Here is an 18570-nt window from a genome sequence, read left to right as displayed (position 1 = left end):
TGCAACAGTCAGGGTAAATCTGTTCCTCGACAAAGCGGCCTGCAGAACCTTCCAGCAGCAAGTCCAGCCGTGGTTCTTTTCAGATTAGACAGAGAAGCGGGCTTGCCCACCATTTAAAGCGGCCTCTCGAGTCTCTCCAGAGCCGCCCAACGAGACAGAGGCCGTGGCCCGAGGAGCACGCGCTTTACGACTGAGCCCTGGCTTGGGTTTCACTGTCCCGTGCTGCAGGGAAGCCACCTGAGCAGCTCAGGGAGGGGAGGACACCTGCACAACTCCACAAGGCCTAAAGCGTCTGAGGACTTGCACGCAGCCCAGGGCCACAGCGCGGCCTTTCCCGTCATGCCTAGGGGGAAGCCAAGCGATAACGAGGCCTCCGAGAACAACGCCCCACGTGGACCCCGCCCTGTGGGCCCGCGGGACCGCCCCGGGCCGGGGGCGGGGGGACGGGGGGGGCGGGGAGGAGAGAAGCCACTTCCGGAGGCAACCGCGAAAAGGGCCAGCCACTTCCGGTGCGCCGCGCCTGAGGGTCGTTCAGGGTCAGTGAACCCACAACCGAGGGGTCAGCTAAAAAGCGCAGAGGGACTACAACGCATCAGTAAGTATGGAAGACAGCAGGACTCTGGACGAAACTGTTGCCCCTTACCGCCGCCCGGGAACGCCCGGGTCAAGTGTCCCACTGCGTGCCGCCATGTTGAGCGCGGTGGTTTAAATAAAGTGGGTGGGGCATGCCTGCGTCGGCTTGATGGCGTCATAACGCCGCGCGCGTAAGCCCGCCCCCACCTCATCGCGAGACCTTCCTGGGCAGGCGGGCCGCGAGCGTGGGCCGGCCCTGATAGGCGGGGCCTTGTTGAGTGATGGCCCGACCCCGCCTTCCAGCGAAGGGGGCGGGTCAACATGGAAGTGCCTTGGGCCTGCATTGGTAGGGCGGCGCGCAGGACGGGCGCGGGGCGGCTCCAGCCCCCGGAGTCGCTCTCCGGGGTGGGTGGGACGGTGCAGGACCCCAGAACACGAGCTGGTGTGGCGGCGATCGCGGCGCCACACCCCCCCCGGGTGCAGAGCCTGCACAGGCAGGCCGCCTTGATACGGAGCGCCCCCACTCCACTTTGCAGAAATTAAACCAACCCCGGGGCTCGGCTGCAGTTAGGCTGAGCCTCCTTTTGCACACAGCGGTGGTCTTAGGTTCCTAAATTCGAGGCCCAGGCCAAGTGCCTCATCTGAAGGCCCCTGAGCTGGGGAAGGGGCCGGGGAGGGGGGCACTGGGATCCTCCATGTGAACAGCGTTGTGGCTGCGTGATTTCATCCACGGGGTGAGATCAGGTGCGCTGAGCCTTCCCGGAACAGTTGTATCACTAACTTTATCACGAGCAATCAAATGGTGGGCTTCACGTTTCTTGGAGCCTTCAGTTGTCCTTGCCAATCATGACCTTAGTTTGTCTTGAGAAACATGGTAATGGAATATAGGGCATTATTGAATACTCCTCATTGCCTGAGGGGATAATCGCGTTGTGTTTTTAATATGTGAATGTTTGCAATGGGAATGTCGGGCCATCAGAACCGGGGCTTCTTTTGAAACATAGCGATGCACTTGCAAAGAACACAGGCGTCCCTCCTTTGGAATTTGCTAGTCCTGTGATTTTACCTTTCACAATAGTAGCCCTCTCTCAAAAGTTAAAAGGTCAAAAAAAAAAGCCTTGCCGGTTGTAATTTATTGATGTTTCTTGCGGAGTACTTGTAGATTGCATACTCTATGTGATGAATAAATATGGAATGATTTTAAATTAATGAAACTATATTGAGTCAAAGTGAAAGGAAAACAAAGTTTTCTTGAAAAATGTATTTAGTTAGATTTTAATTGAAAATAGTGTGCCTAGCAGAGATATATTAAAAGGCTCGGAATGATGACTACCCCAAGACTCACCCCATGTGAAATAAACTATACCAATTAAACAGCATTTTTGTCTTTTGTTTCATCAATTTCACAGCTAGAATGAAGCACATCAACTTGTCCTTTGCAGGATGCGGGTTTCTGGGCATTTACCACTTGGGGGCAGCATCAGCACTTTATAGACACGGCGGAAAGTTCCTGAAGGAAGTCAAGGCCTTTGCAGGGGCCTCTGCGGGGTCCTTGGTTGCTACCGTCCTGCTAACAGCACCAGAAAGAATAGAGGTAATTAAGTGGCAACTGGGCTGCGTTCCTTGTCAGGAAATTAAGACCAAATGACGGAGATGAAGGTTAGCTGTGCTGAGTTAACTGCAGAGAAAATGATCGTTTTCATGGTAACAGAAAAGGTGAAGACTTTTCTTTTAAAATTTAATTATTGGGGATCTGTGCTCTGGATTTGGGAAAGATTATTTTGGGTGACAGTGAGACAAGGAAATAAAAATGCCTTCTTTTACTCTTGAGTATTTGGTCTTAAGATTCCAGCTCTGTTTCTTTCAAGCAAAGAATATTTGTTTTGTCTGATCATGAGAACACAGGACCTGTTTTCAAAGCCCTGAGCATGTGGCCGATAATGCTTTGTTCACTTCTATTGACAAACAGGTGTATAAGTGAAAACGTGGGCCAATAATTTCTATTAAGTGGAATGATACAGGGATTTTATGTTTCTCATGCTCAGTAAGAAGCCGAGAATTTCAAGCAATTTCTCCCGAAGTAATGAAAATAAGCTTCCATTGGGTATTTAATTTAATGCAATCTATGTTGTAAAATAGTTGTTTTCTGCTTCTACCCAGCAATCATGGATTTGCTGACTGTGAGAGCTGTATTGTGTAGGTGGACAATATATTCATTCATTCCTTATGTACTCTAGTGGCTTTAAGCAATAATCAAATAACACATTCATGCCCAAGAATCAGTTTAACTCACGTTTAAAATTCCAAAACTACAAAATTTTAAACATCCAAAATCTGTTCCCAGATCGATGATGAGCTGCTTTATGGAAGACAAACTGGATTTAAGTCCATTTATTTGGAAATCCATTTATCTTCCCGTCTTTATCCGGTTGCTTTATTGGTAACTAGGAAAGTGAGAAAAACTGTATACATTGCACAGAATGAGACGTGCAGGCAGTGAACATCTAAGTAAGGTGTGCGCACGCCCTGAGCTGACAGAATCCTATGGTTTGCATAGCAAGCTAGTTCCATTCCTGCACTTTTTCAGGCACGGTTCTACTCAGCCCTATCTTTACTTTAGGTAGGGCAAGTCCCCAGCCACAGTGTTGAGTAGACTTGGTTTTGAATCCTCAGATTTAGAGATGTATTAATTGTGGAGCCTTGGGGGGCTCAGTCTGTTGAGTGTCCAACTTCAGATCAGGTCACGATCTCACGGTTCATGAGTTCGAGCCCCATGTTGGCCTCTGGGGTGTCTGCGCAGGGCCTGCTTTGAATCCTCTGCCTCCCTCCCTCTGTCTCTCAAAAGTAAACATAAAAAAAAAAAAAAGAAATGTATTAAGTGTGATTTGGAAATGATGCCGTAATGCAAGCATTTAGACTGTATTCTGTGATGTTCAGATATTCATGGTTTATCCGGACTCGAGATTTCATACCATATTTCAAACTAGATTACCTGTTCTTGTATGTTTTTTCAACAGCCCGGCAACCCACCTTATGGACTAGGTGTGTTGCTATGATTCGGCTGGTTGGTAGGTGGGTAAAGGGGGACCACTTCTTGGGTGTTGGCACTGGAACGTGGAGAGTGAATCTCCGTATTTACCTAGAGGATCCTCATTTCTCCTTCTTCAACATGAATCTTCAGCCATTTGGTTTAAGGTTATTTGACTTCTTTCCTTTTCCGCACTTGAAATGCACCCCTGTAGGGTTGCTTTGAGTTTTCTAGCACACTGTTTTAGACTTAGTCACATCCACGTTAGCTCAGCTCTTGATGACGGTCCCTCGAGCTTCGTGGTGTTGTGACAAATCCGTGAGTAATTAATCGAGTTCAGAGCGTGGGCCTGTATAATCAAGAGGAGCACCTGACGCGGGGTGTGTGTCAGGCGGCAGCAAATTTAGACGTGGATCTGGAGAGCTCAGCGCTGCAGGCCTTTCCTCGGCCCTCACTGCTTGCAAGGCACGGTGTTAAAACACAAAGATGAGTCAGTCCGTTCCTTAATCAGTTTCCAGTGTGAGCAGGCGTGTGTGTAACTAAACTGAACACCAGAAAGTAGGTTAGGTGGGCAGTGTAGCTTCACAGCAGGAGCACACATTTGGGGCGCCGTCCTGGCAGTGGACCCCATCCAATCCCACTGTTGACAACCACCCACCTCACAGGACCGACGGTGCTTTAACTCCAACACAGATCTGCTTCTCTTGTTCCTTCTACCATCTGCCCGCCCCCCACCTTTGACTCAGGACAGTATCCAGATTCCTAGGCACGCCTCCCAAGGGCCCAGGTGACTTAGTCCTCACGCTGCTCAGGACCCTCAGGCCCGTGTTCCTTGCAGGCTTGTGCTCACAGATGTGTCTGTCGTGCCCAGCTCCTCCTCAAATTTAGATCTCACCGTCCCCTGCATGCCGAAGGGGGGGCTTTGGTTAACACCCAGTGTGTTAGTTTCTTCTTGCTGCTACAGTAAAATGTTTCAGTGGCTTAAAAGAACTCAGAGTTCTGGAGGTCATAATTCTGGAAAGGTCTCACTGGACTAAAATCAGGTTGTCAGCAGGGCCAAGCCCCCTCTGGAAAATCTAGAGGAGAATCTGTCTCCTTGTCTTTTACAGTTTCCAGAGACCGCCAGCAGTCCTGGGGACACAGCCGCACCCTTGCCCTTTAAGCCTGACACACAGCAGCTACAAATCTCTCGAGGGGAGGGGGAGCTGACACTCCTGACTCCCTCTTTCTCTTATAGGGACCCTTGTGATTACATCGGCCTCCCCTAAATAAGCCGGGATAATTTTCCATCTCAAAACCTTTCAGCACATCTGCGGGATTGCTTTGCTCCTGTGAGGAAACACGCACAGAGTGCAGGGACTCCAACATGGACATCTGTGGGGGCGAGAGGCTCGATTCTGCTTCTCGCACCACGTGCCCTCATGCCGCTCTGGGGACCCCGCAGGGACGCGCTGCTTTGTCGCTTTGTATCCCGTTCTGGCTGAATCCCAGTGCCTACGACCCCATATAGATTACTTAATGTATGAATTATAAGGGAAAGATAGGCCTGGGTTCAAATCCTAGCACTGGAGGAGTTCTGTTGAAATATTGAGAGAGAGGCTGAATCTTTCCGAGCCTCAGTCTTCTTACCTGTCAACTGGGGTGATTGTACCCACGTTGCAGGGTTATGTGAGCAGAGCATGAGCTGCATGGATACCAGCACATTAGATGTGCGCCCCTCCCCCGCCCAGCCTCCAGGCCCCACCCCTTGCCCCATGGACACTGTTCCAAATTCCAGTCCCCGAGGCTGGATTCCAAAGACAAATGGCAGTCATCATGATTCCTCTGTTGGTCGTTCATGATGTCATTAATAATCAGTACTGCTCCAATCAGATTATTCCAGAGGCCATAGAATTGGGATGGGGGAGGTAGTCAGTTGTGTTGGAAAAATGTGTAAGAGAATGTGCTAAAAGGAGCATCAGAACTGAGACTTCCAGGATCAGAACTGAGACACATTTCCCAGATGTGGCCGAAGCCATCTGAACCAGTTTAAAAAGAAAAGAAGGGCGGGGGGCGGATATTGGATTTGGGAGACCACACAGCTTCCTGGAGACTAAGAACAGTGGGCGAGGGCCAGGTCAGATGGGGACTCACGTACCTGAGAAGGAACGTGGGCCCGAACTTTAGGGTTGGGTTCAGAGGGGGTAGGGTCCAGCCTCCTTGTGCGCCGGCCACAGCCTTCTGGAAAAAGAAGGAATTTGTTGTTGTTGTTCAGAAATCACGGGGTCACCTGTTCATGATCTGTTTCAGGACTGTAACGACTTTACCTACAAGTTTGCCGAAGAAATCCGCAGGCAGCCTCTCGGGGCACTGACACCCGGCTACAACTTCATGGCCCGACTGAGGTATCCCTACCATATAGACTACTTCCCCCAAGCCCGCGGAGACAGAGTGTGCAGGGCGCTCCGTGTAAACTGGGGCAAGCTCAGCACGGCGTTCTCCCCTCTGAAATATTTACAAGGCGCTCAATAATTCAAGGTGAGTAACGCGGGCCACTTTTTCTTCTTTAGAAGCGGAATAGACTGGATCCTCCCTCCCAACGCTCACGAGCTGGCCCACAAGCGACTGTACATATCTATCACCAATGCGAAAACCCGAGGGAACTGCCTGGCCTCAGCGTTCTCCTCCCGCGAGGACCTTATTAAGGTAACAGCCGCATCTCAGGAGGGCCGAGCTCGGCGAGTACTGATTTCAATACTTCTCACAGCCAGGGAGCCCCAGCACATTCTATATGTCCGGGGTTTCCTGTCACACCTGATAGATGACGTGTGCTCCGTAAATCACGTGTTCGGTGGACGGGTTAGCCGGCGTCCCTGGGTGTCACCCAGCGTCACTTGGGGGCAGCTGACTAGAGTAGCAGGGCTCAGCTCCTTGGAATGGCGTAGCTGGTATCCTGCAGTTCACGGATCTCGTCCACCTGCTGCCTTACTGAGTCCTTCCCAGGCCTGCTGTGCATGAGGTAGGACAGATGGGGTTGCTGCCCTTTTACTGTGTTTTTAACAGAGGAGAAAGGGGTGGGGGGAGATTTTACGTGACAAGCTCAAGGTCCTGAGGACGCGCCACTGGGAATGTGCTCTGGACCCCAGGTCCCTTCTTCAAGCTCATGTTCCACTTGATTCTCCCATTTTGTTTTCATTCTTTCCTATCCAAACACATTTGAACGTTGCTCGGTGCTGAATTTATTATCTCTGGGAAATACTGTGGCTAGAGTTGCAAATAACAGTGTGCTCGCTAAGGTAATACATCAAATATTTGTAAATTGGAAAGAGTGCACTTTTCTTGCAAAAACTGGGCGGTTTTTTTTTTTTTTTTTTTTTCTGCCTTTCCCCCTCTGTGAGAATCACGGCAAGCTCCGGACTTGGTGGAGGATGTGTGTTTGGTCATAGCCATGGGCGACGGATTGGGAGTGCCTGGTAAAAATTCCACCTGAATCCCATGATAAACGCATGGATTTTTACTGTCGAATCGTACTGTTCCAGTTTTCCCGTGTGAATGATATAATTGGAAATACCTCATGAAATGTTGAACTGACAAGTGAAATTACTTTGTGACTTAATACATTAGAATATTTTTGCTTGGTGTGCTGACGATGCTCCTCTCTCGCTCATAAATTAATAGTCTTTCTGCCTGAGAAAAACACCTTTTTCTGTCATCTCATAGAGACTTGCAAAATGTAAGGGAAAAGCCGGTCAGCGCACACGTGCATTGTCACAATGCGCCAACGCCAGGACAGACCCCGGACGCCGTCAGTGTGTTGGAAGGCCTGTTCCGGATTGCACGGGAGCAGGACAGGGGTCGCGCTGTCGTGAAACAAAAGGCATTTTTCCCGGCCACTTCCTCCTCCTCACATCTGTCCTCGGCCACTGTCCGCACTGGCAGAGCCCTGCTGCGTCCGGTCTCTCGTCCTGCCGTCCTCACCCCTGGTCTCAGGCCACGGGCCTCCCTGCCTGTTACTGCGTTTGTACGGTCAGCCCTTCTTCGCTAGAGCCAAGCGGCGCGTGGGCAAGAGCGGCTGTTTCCTCCGCTCTCCCAGCCCGACTCAGCTCCAGCGGCAGCCCCGCGTGCCCAGCGAGCGACTGTGACCCAACACGTCAACGGCCTGGCGTGGCATCTGTCACGGCGGCCTCCCTTAAGATGAAAGAACAAAAAGCGTCTGGATCCTCCATGTGGAGTGACCTTCACAAACCAACTTAGCCGGGGCACCCGGTGGCTCAGCCGGTTGAGCCTCTGACTTCCGCTCACAGTTTGTCAAGATCTCACAGGTTGTCAGTAGGAGCCCCACGTCGGGCTCTGTGCTGACAGCGCGGACCCTGGAGCTGCTTCACATTCTGTGTCTTCCTCTCTATGCCCCTCCCCTGCTCGTGCTCTGTCTCTCTCTGAAAAGTAAACATTAAAAAAGATTAAAAAACAAGATAACTTAGCTGGTCAGGGGCCTTGCTGGGAATACAGCCCAGGTCTCCAACGTTCTACACGACTACACGCAGATTATCATATGCTGAATAAAATTACCCTCCTCTCAGGTCTTTTTTTGTTTGTTTCTTAATTTTCTTATTTATTTTGAGAGAGAGAGAGAAACAGTACAAGCAGAAGGACAGAGAGGGAGAGAGAGAAAGAAACCAAGTAGGCAGAGCTCAACAGGGGACTCAAACTCACCAACCACGAGATCATGACCGGAGCCAAAATCAGGAGTCAGACGCTTAACCGACTCTGCCCCCCAAGCGCCCCGTGTGTCACTTCCTTTTACGTGGCCACGTGGTTGGCTGAATATGGCCCCTAAATAGGTCCACACCCTAATCTCCAGCACCTGCGAATATGTTACCTCACGTGGCAAAAAGGACTTTGTACCTACAGTTGAGGTAAAGGTCTAGAGATGGGGGGGTGATCCCAGATTATCTGGGTGGATCCAAACTAGGTCCGTGGGTCCTCACCGAGGGAGGCCTCTCCCGGACATGATGCCCTTTGCTCGATCTGAGCCGTGGAGCCCTCGTGGAAGCAGAGCACACACGTAGTGGGTGTCCCGGGTGCCGCGGCCGCTTCCCTCTGACGGCCAGCCGGGCGAGGGGACAGCTGGCCAGTGGCCGAAGCCCCTGACCTCCGCCAGGACGTGCACGAGCAGGCACACTCTCGCTCCCAGCTTGCTTTTAGCTCCACGAGAGGTTCCGATCTCTAGACGGCACGTTCGTGGCAATTTGTTACAGCAGCCACAGCAAACTACTGCAGGAAATAAACACGATTTTTTTTTCAATTTCCTTTGTTTTGGATAATAACTATCCAGAGAATTGGTGTAATGACTTGAGTTCATTGAACAGAAGAGAAATAGTTGACAGAAATGTGTAATATCTTGTAAGGAGAATAGCTGAATAATTAACATTTATCCTAGGTTCTACAGGAAGCATTTTCAGTGTTTAGCAGAATGCTCTAACCTTTCTCAGAACGGAAAACGGGAAGGGTGGACAGTTCCTTGATGGCAGACAGTGACTGTGAAATGTCTGATGTCCGTGCCTGGAATACTCGGGAAGCAGTCAGTTCAAGACTAGGACCGGGCGGAGACTACATGTGGGGAGATGAAGACCCACGGGGGGGACGCGGGGGTAGAAAGCCAACTCCCTCCCTTCTGGGGACGTGACCAGCTTCTGTGCTCTGGGTAACGGGCCCGTGGCAGAGGGCCCTGTGCGCAGGGTGGCCGTTCTGATCATGTAGAGCAGCGGGAGGGAGGGAAAGAAGCCCAGAGCCGGCTTTCCCACCCCCTCACGGGGACACAGAGACGGGAGGCCTCCCAAAGCCAAGAGGAGAACCAGCCACAAGGTGCACAGCTGGTCTCCTGGGAGCTTTGTCCACCTGGCCCTGAACACAGCCTTGGGTTTGCTTCCGCTTGTGAAGTTTACATAGTTATTTTCAGAGACAGAGAGGCAGAGAGAGGGAATCCCAAGCAGGCTTCATGCTGTCAGCACAGAGCCCAATACGGGGCTTGATCCCATGAACTGTTAGATGATGACCTGGGCTGAAGTAAGAGTTGGATGCTTAATGGACTGAGCCACCCAGGTGCCCACCATGTTGCATCTTATGTCCGTGGTACCATAAACTATTTATTTCCTTACTAACTAGCCAATTGTTGTGTTGTTGTTGTTGTTAGTGCTGGGCTTGTTATTATCCACCGGCTGACCGCCATTTTCTGATACAGAGAGGGTGCGTGTGTGTGGTAGTGCGCTTCCGTGTGCACGCTTGCTCACCTTGAGTACTGCATGTTTCATGTGCATCTCCCAGCGTTGATACCTAGGTCTGTCATTTCCTGACAGTGTCCTCTGGGGCTAATGAGGTTGGAGCCTCAATTTGTCCAACTGTGAAATGGAGATAATAAGTCAATCTGTGTCACCATGGAGAGCACGTTAAATAAAGCATGGAAAAGTGTTTCAACGGTAGAGCCCTGTGTGCGTGTGGGTAAAAGGCAATATTTAGTAAATGGTAAACTAATAAGGTGCTAAGCCACACGCGTTACCAGTCAGCATGCCCGTATGAGTCTGGTGTGAAATCTGAAGTGTCACAGCTTCCTTCCTGTGGAGGAGAAGCCCCCTCTTCTTACACATGGCTTTTCCTTCTCATTTAGCATCTCTGTTCACGAAGAGTGTGCTAACCTGATTCTATAACATCTGAGGAAATGGATTCCTACCCAGTTTTGCCACCTTTTGGCATTTAATTTTACACCTCTTTACCATTAGTTTTCTTTTATAAATTTGCTTTTGTGCAATGACTCTTACTTAAATTTTATTAGTTAACTTTGCTTTGAATTGAATCAAAGAGTGTTCTTTCATGTGATGTCTGCATTGATAGTCGATTATCTTTTATGAAACTCCATGCACCAATTCTGTGGTGCAAAGCTCGCCTTAGGATTGGATTTCCGTAGTGTTCTGAATCTTATGTCCACAGTGACTTAACTCAGCGCTATGGTCTGAATGTTTGGAAGCCCCCCAGCCCGCCTCATCCAGTGAACGCTGAATCCCTGACGTGATGGTATCAGCCGGGGGACCTTGGGGAGGTGAATCGGTCACGAAGGCAGAACCCTCATAACTGGGATTACTGTCCTGATAGAAGACACCCTGCACAGGGGCGCCTGGGTGGCTCAGTCGGTTAAGCCTCCGGCTTCAGCTCAGGTCAGATCTCAAATTTGTGAGTTCGAGCCCCGCGTCAGGCTCTGTGCTGACAGCTAGCTCAGAGCCTGGAGCCTGCTTCCGGTTCTGTGTCTCCTTCTCTCTCTGACCCTCCCATCATGCTTTGTCTCTCTCTGTATCAAAAGTAAATAAAAAACATTAAAAAAAATTTTAAAAAAAGAAGACATCCTGCACAGCGAGGGGACATTCCCTGCTCTCAGCAGGCACTGGATCCACCACCACCTTCCCCTTGGACGTCCCAGCCTCCAGAAACATGTTGCTGAGAAGCCACCCGGTCTGTGGTGTTCTGTAGCCTCCCAAACGGGCTAAGACAGGAAAACGGGTGCTTCTGTAACACGAACCTACAGATTCGGAAGTAGCTTTGGAACCGGGTAGCAGACAGAGGATGGGACACACTAGAGGTACATCCTAGGAAGAGCCTGAGTTGCCGTGAATGGATGTTTAGAGGATGAGGGAAAGAAAGGGAGCTGGAGAGAGGGCCGCCATCTTCGGGGAGGATCCCGAAGGGCCTGGAGCGGAATGTTGGTAGGCCCGTGCGCGGCAAAGCCATTCTGCTGAGGCCTCACAGAGACACCAGGACACAGTCTTCCTTCAGCACTGGAGGAGGGGCCCTCCTCGCTACGAGGGAGCAAACAACTTGCCTGAACTTGCTCCTGTCCCAGTGTTGACTGGAAGGTTGGACGCGGGAGTGATGGAAACGAATACCTGATGAGTCCTCCTTCTAGGCAGAGTGTTGAGGAGCCAACTGCTTTCTCCTGACTGCGTATACAAAATGCAAGAAGACAGAAATGACTCAAGATGGATTGCTTATCAAAGGCGAGGTAGAACCAAAAGATGTGGAACTTTCTGGGCCTGTCCTGACTGAAAACAATGACGGCCTCTTCAACACAGAACTGGAAGAGGGGAAGGAACCAGTCATCTGAGGAGGGCACCGTCAGCCTGGTAAAGAGACGCCAGGACCGCAGTCCAGGACAATGGGAGTAGGACCCCTGAGGCATCTCAGAGAGGTCCAGGAGGGCTGGCCCTCTCGTCAGAAGCCCAGAGAATAAGGGCAACTGTAGACACACCGTCAGCGCTCACAGCCCAGCCCTCCCTGCCCTGCAGCCGTGGGCCTGGGCCCACCATGGACATCCCAGACAAAGCCGGGGGCCTGGCCGAGGCCAGAGCCGACACCGAGGGGGGGCCCACGCCCTGGCCAGCAAAGTGTCAGGGGCAGGACCCCGCCGTCAGGGGCCCGCAGGGCCTCAAGCCAAGCAGGATTATGGTCAAGCCTTCAAGTCTAATGGAATCCGCCCCTTTGGGTTTGCGACTTGCTCTGATGGCATCACCTCTTACTGCCTTCCTCTTTCTCCCTCTTGGAAGGGGGCCGTCTCTCCAGGGCCTCCTCACCGCGACTTTGGGAAGCACATAAGCTGACCCACCGGGCAGCACATCGCCTCGGCAACAATGGGACCTGCAGTCCTACCCGGAGTCGATTTAAATGCTTTCCAGCTGAGGCTTTGAATTTACACTTGGGAGTGCGTGCTAGAGCCACTTAAGACGTTTTTGGCTACGGGGAGGCGATGAATATATTTCGCATGCAGGAAGGACATGAGTTTGGGGGAGCCAGGGGTCAAGTGCTAGGTCTTGAATGTTTCTGGCACCAAAATTCATGCAGACCCTAACTCCCATGAGATGGCGTCAGCGGCGGGGCCCCTGGGGGTGACTAGGTGACGAGGGCAGAATCCTCCCCAGTGACAAGAGCATCCTCCTAACGAGACCCCGGACCACACCCTCGCCCCTCGGCCACATGAGGACATGCTCAGGAGATGGCGTCCGTGAACCAGGAAGTGGGTTCTCACCAGGCACCACAAATGCTGGTGCCCTGTTCCTGGACTTTGCCGCCCCCAGAACTGTGATAAATGTCTACTGTTTATAAGTCCCCCGATTTATAGTCTTTTGTTACAGCAGCCTGAATCGAACGAGGCACTCGGTTCAGCTTTTTCCCCCATTCTTTACATACCACTATAAAACAGACATGTGGTCTTTAGGTATTCTTTTGTGCAGAACTTATTTGTGCTGAATGGGCCCCGCCCCCGCCCCCAGTAGTGACTGAGCAGAGATCGGGAGGCACATGTGATGTGTGCCACCATGCCACCAAGCCCCAGAGGGACGATCCCTTTAAATACTGGAACCAGAGCCCCAAGAGGCCCCCTCCCCCAAACGCCCCATTGTTCTCATCAACCAGGGACATCCATTTGGGGTGCCACACCCTTTTCGGGGGTGAGTCGTGGGGGCACATGAAAATGTTCTCCTGGATGATGAAATCCACTGACCACTTGTTTCCAGGCCAGACGTTTTCAGCAGATCCACACCAAGTTGAGATTAGCTTCTGCAAAGGCAGGGGGGAAACCTAGCCCTTGTCTTCAGTGGGGTGCTGGTGGGGTCATTGACACAACGGCTCAGGGCCTTGGTTTCTCTGTTGGTCGGAATGCACGTTCCCACCTACCCCACAGATTGCTACGGAGGTCAGCTGCAGTAATGTGTGTGGAAGCACTCAGCAACTCGGGGGCCCCGGCTCTGCCGACTCTGGCTCCCTGTGCCGTAGGTCCTTAGCGATAGCTTTAACAGGGGGCCCCTTTACACATTATCCCCGGAATTCCGCACTACTTTCCTTCATGAGGAAAACATGCAGTCAGGAAATCCGAGCGCATGTTAATATCAGCCTTCAGCAAAGTGTGATGAGGGACATAAATCCTTTGTCTCTAAGGAAGTCATACATCCCTTCCACAGTTGAGCAGGAAGATTGTGAAATTACCTGCGCCGTGGACGGGTGGCATTGGCCACTTGTGTGGATGAGTAGCAAGTGCCGAATTCTGCATGTTTTAAAACTGGTGGACACGTGTGGGCCGAGCGGGTGGTCTGCCTCACGTGAATGCTCGCTGATCGATCATCCCAGGAATGCTTCCGTGCAGAACCGGGTCCTGCTTGGAAGAGCCACCCACTCACCATTGCGCTGAAGTCCTGTATTTGCTGACACTTGGGGAGAATGCTGTTACAGCAAGATCTTCCCACATGCAGCCTTGTGAAGGTGAACGAAGGCCTGAATTTAAGGTGGTTCATTATCTTGGGAAGCCTGGGGAAGATAAATTTGACTGTGTCTTTGAATTTCAACTACACCAGCAGGTTCTGAATAAACAGCCAGATCGTCATGAAACTCCACAGCAAACTCAGGCATAAATGAAACTTGCTGGGAATTCATTCTCTAAGGCAGCCAGGCCACATAATTTTCTAAACCCCCCTTTTCTATACATGTAAAATGAAAAGAGCTGGTCAGAACGTTCATTGAATGTGCACCTGGCGATGTTTTGTGCAGTTGGTCCAGGAAGACACTTTTATTTTTATCATTGTATCTTTAGTAAGAATGAGACAAAAAAGCAAATCAATGTTCTAACCTATGTAGACCGTTTAAAGTACTGACCCCACGATGGGCCATGAACGGGAAGATCCAGATGTTGCATCAGTGCGTCCCCCACAACGCCCTGGCCGTTTGGAGTCTGATACGTCTCCGTGGTGGGGGCTGGCCTGTGCACCAGTGCGTGTTTACAAGCATCCCTGGATTCTACGCACTTGATGCCAGTAGTAAGCACGCCCACCACCAGCACGCACACAACTGTGACAACTAAAGCTGTGTCAACATCGCTGAATGTCCCCGAGAAACAAAGACACCCCCTCCACGCACTGAGAACCTCTACTCGCATGTGTAGAATATTTATTGGTGAGAAGAACTTCACTTGTAAGACAACAAGGTAAGAAACAGCGGAAGGACACGTTTAGACCTACTGCACGTCCGTTAAGTGGCTGCAGACTGTCAGTCCTCGCCTCTTGCCTTAGAAAATCCCATGTGCTTGCAATAAAATGGCAGCAAGCAGACCAGGAATAAGACAGACCACAGAGTTCTGAACTGTGGAAGCTAATTTTCCCCACGAAACCTAGTTTGATCCACAAATCAGCAGCCCACAGAAAGGGAAAGTGAGGTATCACAGAGGGAACACACTGCTTTGGAGGAGTGACAGGTACTTTCCACTTCGCTGCACTCCTCATATCCTTTAGGAGGACTCGTACTGTTCTTATCTGCAGGAAAGTAATTGAATAGCATTTTTCAACCAAACACCGTCAAACAGTTCCAAGCATTAACTTGTGAACTTTACATTATACTCTGACATGGAGGGAGAAAAACACATCATTCTGATTCTAATGGTCGTGATTTTTTCTTTCTTTTTTTTCTTTTGTAGGGCACATATGATTGTGCAGCATAATGAAATAAATCGTTCTATTTACCGAGTGTCTTGGGTTCTTTAAAGACCCTTAAGTACTGTAATTTCGCAATATGTCTGTCCTCCCCGGAACGTTCCAGTGATTGCTACAGTGTGACGTTACTTATTGCCAAATTACTTCATTAAATAGCCACAGCGTGCCTACAAAACACACCTAGGGTCTGTAATTGTTTATTGTTCTTTGTTTTCTTCTAAAGAGTAGCCAGTTGAGGACAGAGCCACATTCCGTTAGGGTAAATGCAGTGATGATGGAAACCAGGAATAGCCTTTCTCTGGAAAGCACCCAACCGCTGATGCCGTGGGGCCGGGAAGGTTGGCTTCTGCCCTGTCTTCGCCCAGTGGCTTATGACGGAATCTTCCACAAATCACGCGAGATGATGCTCACTCCTGCTTTGCCTCTTTGGATAACGGGTTTGCCATTGTACCTTGGTTTGATGATACGCAGTCAACATCTTGCAATTCTTTTTTTTTTTCTAGCTTTATTTATTTTGAGAGAGAGAGAGAGTGCACTGCAAGCAGGGTAAAGGGCAGAGAGAGAATCCTAAGGAGGCTCCACGCTGTCAGCACAGAGCTCAACACGGGCTCAGTCTCAGAAACTGAGATCTTGACCTGAGCAGACATCAAGAGTCAGACGCTTAACTGACTGAGCGACACAGGTGCCCTAGTATGTTGCAGTTCTTAGTACCTGTATTTTCACTTTGTGCTGGGTATGCAAATGAGGTAGCCAGTTCTGGTGCGTGGCAGCAGCCTGGAACAGGAGTGACATGTGACATGTCATGTGACGCATGTCAGTCCTTTCCTTTCCCGTGGGACACCGGGCTTATGCTCTTATACCACTGAATTTGCAACTACTCACACCTGATGCCCCAAATATTTCTGGGCCACTTGTCAGGAGCCCATTACCGTGGGGGCCGTTACATCCAGCACATCCCCAACAACATGGGAGAACCCTGGTGTCGCTCACTGTAGAGGAGGCTGGGGAAGGATCAGGGCGTTCACCTGTGCCCCTGCCATGGGGAAGGGGACGTAAGACAGACATTTGCCCGGTATCAGCCCCGAGAAGTGCTGTCGGACCGTGCAGGAGGCACAGACCCCTCCCTTCCCCAGGTTTCAGCAGTGAGGTTCCACCAGCCGCGTTTAGAGTTGAAACCACAGCCGAGAAAAACCTGTGCCAACTTCCAGGTGCCCGACGCAGAAGAAACGGGTTCCAGCGGCGTCAGGGTATCACCCCCAGAGCCCTCTTCCTATAGGAAGGGCAGTTTGCCAGTGACTGGGTCTCTCATTGACCCACAGTTCAGACTATATACTGGCCTTTGAGAGCTAGCCTCGGAAAACATACCTACACTATTGTTTCCTTGGGGAAAGTGCTCTCTGAGTTCTAAATAACGCTAAATAGGCAATTGGCAAATTAGTTTTGGGGCCATAATCCATTTCTGAATAATACATGTCCCACGCCACCCACCACTTCCACGAAATCCCATGAAATCTTTGACAAGTAACAGCCTAGTCTTCACTTACCAGTTGAAAGATTATAGATTAAAATTCAGTATCTACTCCTGTGTCTTCCCAAATAGATCAGTAGTGATTTGGAAACTGCACTACAAAAAAGAAAACAAAAATATATATATGTCAGAGAAGCTCCCAATGCTGTTGGAAGAAATGGTAATACTTTAAATGGCGATCTTTTTCAACTTTTCCAATAGAAGGTAATGCACAATAGGTGTGCCGAGCTGCCGGTGTCTCATTAGGTACCCAGACCATCTTGGTAGCACATGAAGTGTGTTGCTCCCAAAATGACATCATAGGGACACACTAGAATACTGCCAAGCCAGGCGCCTGGAGGGCTCAGTCGGTTGAGCATCCAACTTCAGCTCAGGTCATGATCTCATGGTTCGTGGGTCCCGCATCAGGCTCTGTGCTGACAGCTCAGAGCCTAGATCTGCTTCTGATTCTGTGTCTCCCTCTCTCTCTGACCCTCCCTCGCTCACACTCTGTGTGTCCCTCTCTCAAAAATAAATGTAAAAAAAAATTAGAATATTCCCAAGCTGCCAGCTGCTCTCCCCTGTGATAACCAGAGGGGTTTGCTCCTCTGAAGAATAAGATTACAACCTTATTTTTTATTTTTTCAGTAAACTCGACCCCCAACATGGGGCTTGAACTCACAACCTTACGACTGAGCCGCGTGCTCTACAGATTGAGCGAGAAAGGCGCCCACAACTTGAGAATGATATTTACAGCATCTGACAGAGCATTGTGAATCGTTTATTTGCAGCCTCACAGGTTTAGACTTCCCTGGAAGATCAGTTTTCTAATGACTTGGTTGTCTACAATTAAAATAGCGACTTTACGCAGGTGAAGTCGATTGAGTCACAGCCCGTTGAATTGTGCCTCTGTCTTCAGGGTCTTTTCAGATATTAAAAGTGTTACCTTCTCTTTAACTGTGTCTGGTGTGCACTTGAAATACGTGGAACTTAATCTTTTATAGTAAACATTGTTATTTTTTGAAAAATGGAACATCTCTTACTGAAACATCACATCTGTCGTGTGTGCGTGTGTGTGTGCGTGTGTGTGTGTGTGCGTGTGTGTGTGTTGACGCCTATACTTACGGGCTGTTTCTGTTTCGTCCGCCCAGGTTCTCTTGGCCAGCAGTTTCTTGCCCATTTACGCAGGACTGAAACCAGTGGAATACCAAGGACAGGTAGCATTCTCGTAACTGCTGAATCATCAGGAATTCCTCTATTAATACGTTTCCTTTGAAGGATCCGATTTTATCATTATTCTGGTGGCTCCATTCAGTGTATATGATTTTGTTTTTTTTTTAAGTTTCATTTATGTTTGAAACAGATAGCGTGAGCAGGGGAGGGTCAGAGAGACATGGAGAGACAGAATCCAAAGACTGGCCTCAGGCTCTGAGCTGTCAGCACAGAGCCCAATGCGGGGCTCGAACCCACAAACCGCAAGATCATGACCTGAGCTGAAGTTCACATGCTTAACCAACTGAGCCACCCAGGCGCCCCTCTGATTGTTTTTCATAAATAATTTTGTTTTTAACAGAGAAGTGCAGGGGGCTTGGCGGCAAGATCTCGACATTGAGAGTGATTGGGATGCCCCTTTTTCCACCTGGTTATAAACTTTATCCCGTTTGTTAAAAGGAAAAAAAAAAAAAAGACTAAACAAGTTTTAAAACACTAAAGTCGTCCTTACACACAGAGCTGAGCGGTCACCCCGGGGAAGCATCAGGGTGCCGCACACTTGACTCCCCCCAAGCTGGAGCTGGAGCACCCACTCCTTGCCCCCCCCATGGGAGCCCCCTGCCAGGCAGCAAGCCCCGCCCCTCCCCAGCCCTGCACTTCCCCTGGGGCCCACACTCAGACAGGAGGCCGCTTCTGGGGGACAGTGAGAGGTGAGCATGCACCTGCAGTCTGCTCTCAGGCGGGGCTGCGGGAAC

The 18570-nt window shown here is 50.2% G+C and overlaps 1 protein-coding gene across 3 annotated transcripts in view; it reads left to right on the top strand.

The window, feature by feature from the left end:
- Positions 1–834: 834 nt before the first annotated feature.
- Positions 835–18570, top strand: part of PNPLA4 (patatin like phospholipase domain containing 4) — a 28072-nt gene continuing 10336 nt past the window's right edge. Inside the window, exons 1-5 of one of the 3 annotated variants that reach the window (XM_029930616.1) lie at positions 835–919; positions 1983–2167; positions 5891–5985; positions 6151–6286; positions 17755–17820. In XM_029930616.1, the coding sequence (XP_029786476.1) occupies positions 895–919; positions 1983–2167; positions 5891–5985; positions 6151–6286; positions 17755–17820 (507 nt within the window). In that variant the 5' untranslated portion in view covers positions 835–894. Of the gene's footprint in view, positions 920–1982; positions 2168–5890; positions 5986–6150; positions 6287–7300; positions 7991–17754; positions 17821–18570 lie in introns of those variants that run through there. The other 2 variants (XM_029930614.1, XM_029930617.1) reach the window with 2 other exon arrangements.

This window comes from Suricata suricatta, chromosome X, assembly GCF_006229205.1.
Source record: "Suricata suricatta isolate VVHF042 chromosome X, meerkat_22Aug2017_6uvM2_HiC, whole genome shotgun sequence".
Classification (NCBI taxonomy): Eukaryota; Metazoa; Chordata; class Mammalia; order Carnivora; family Herpestidae; genus Suricata; species Suricata suricatta.
Note: the sequence above shows the minus strand (reverse complement) of the source record. Positions and strands in the feature narration are given on the sequence as shown.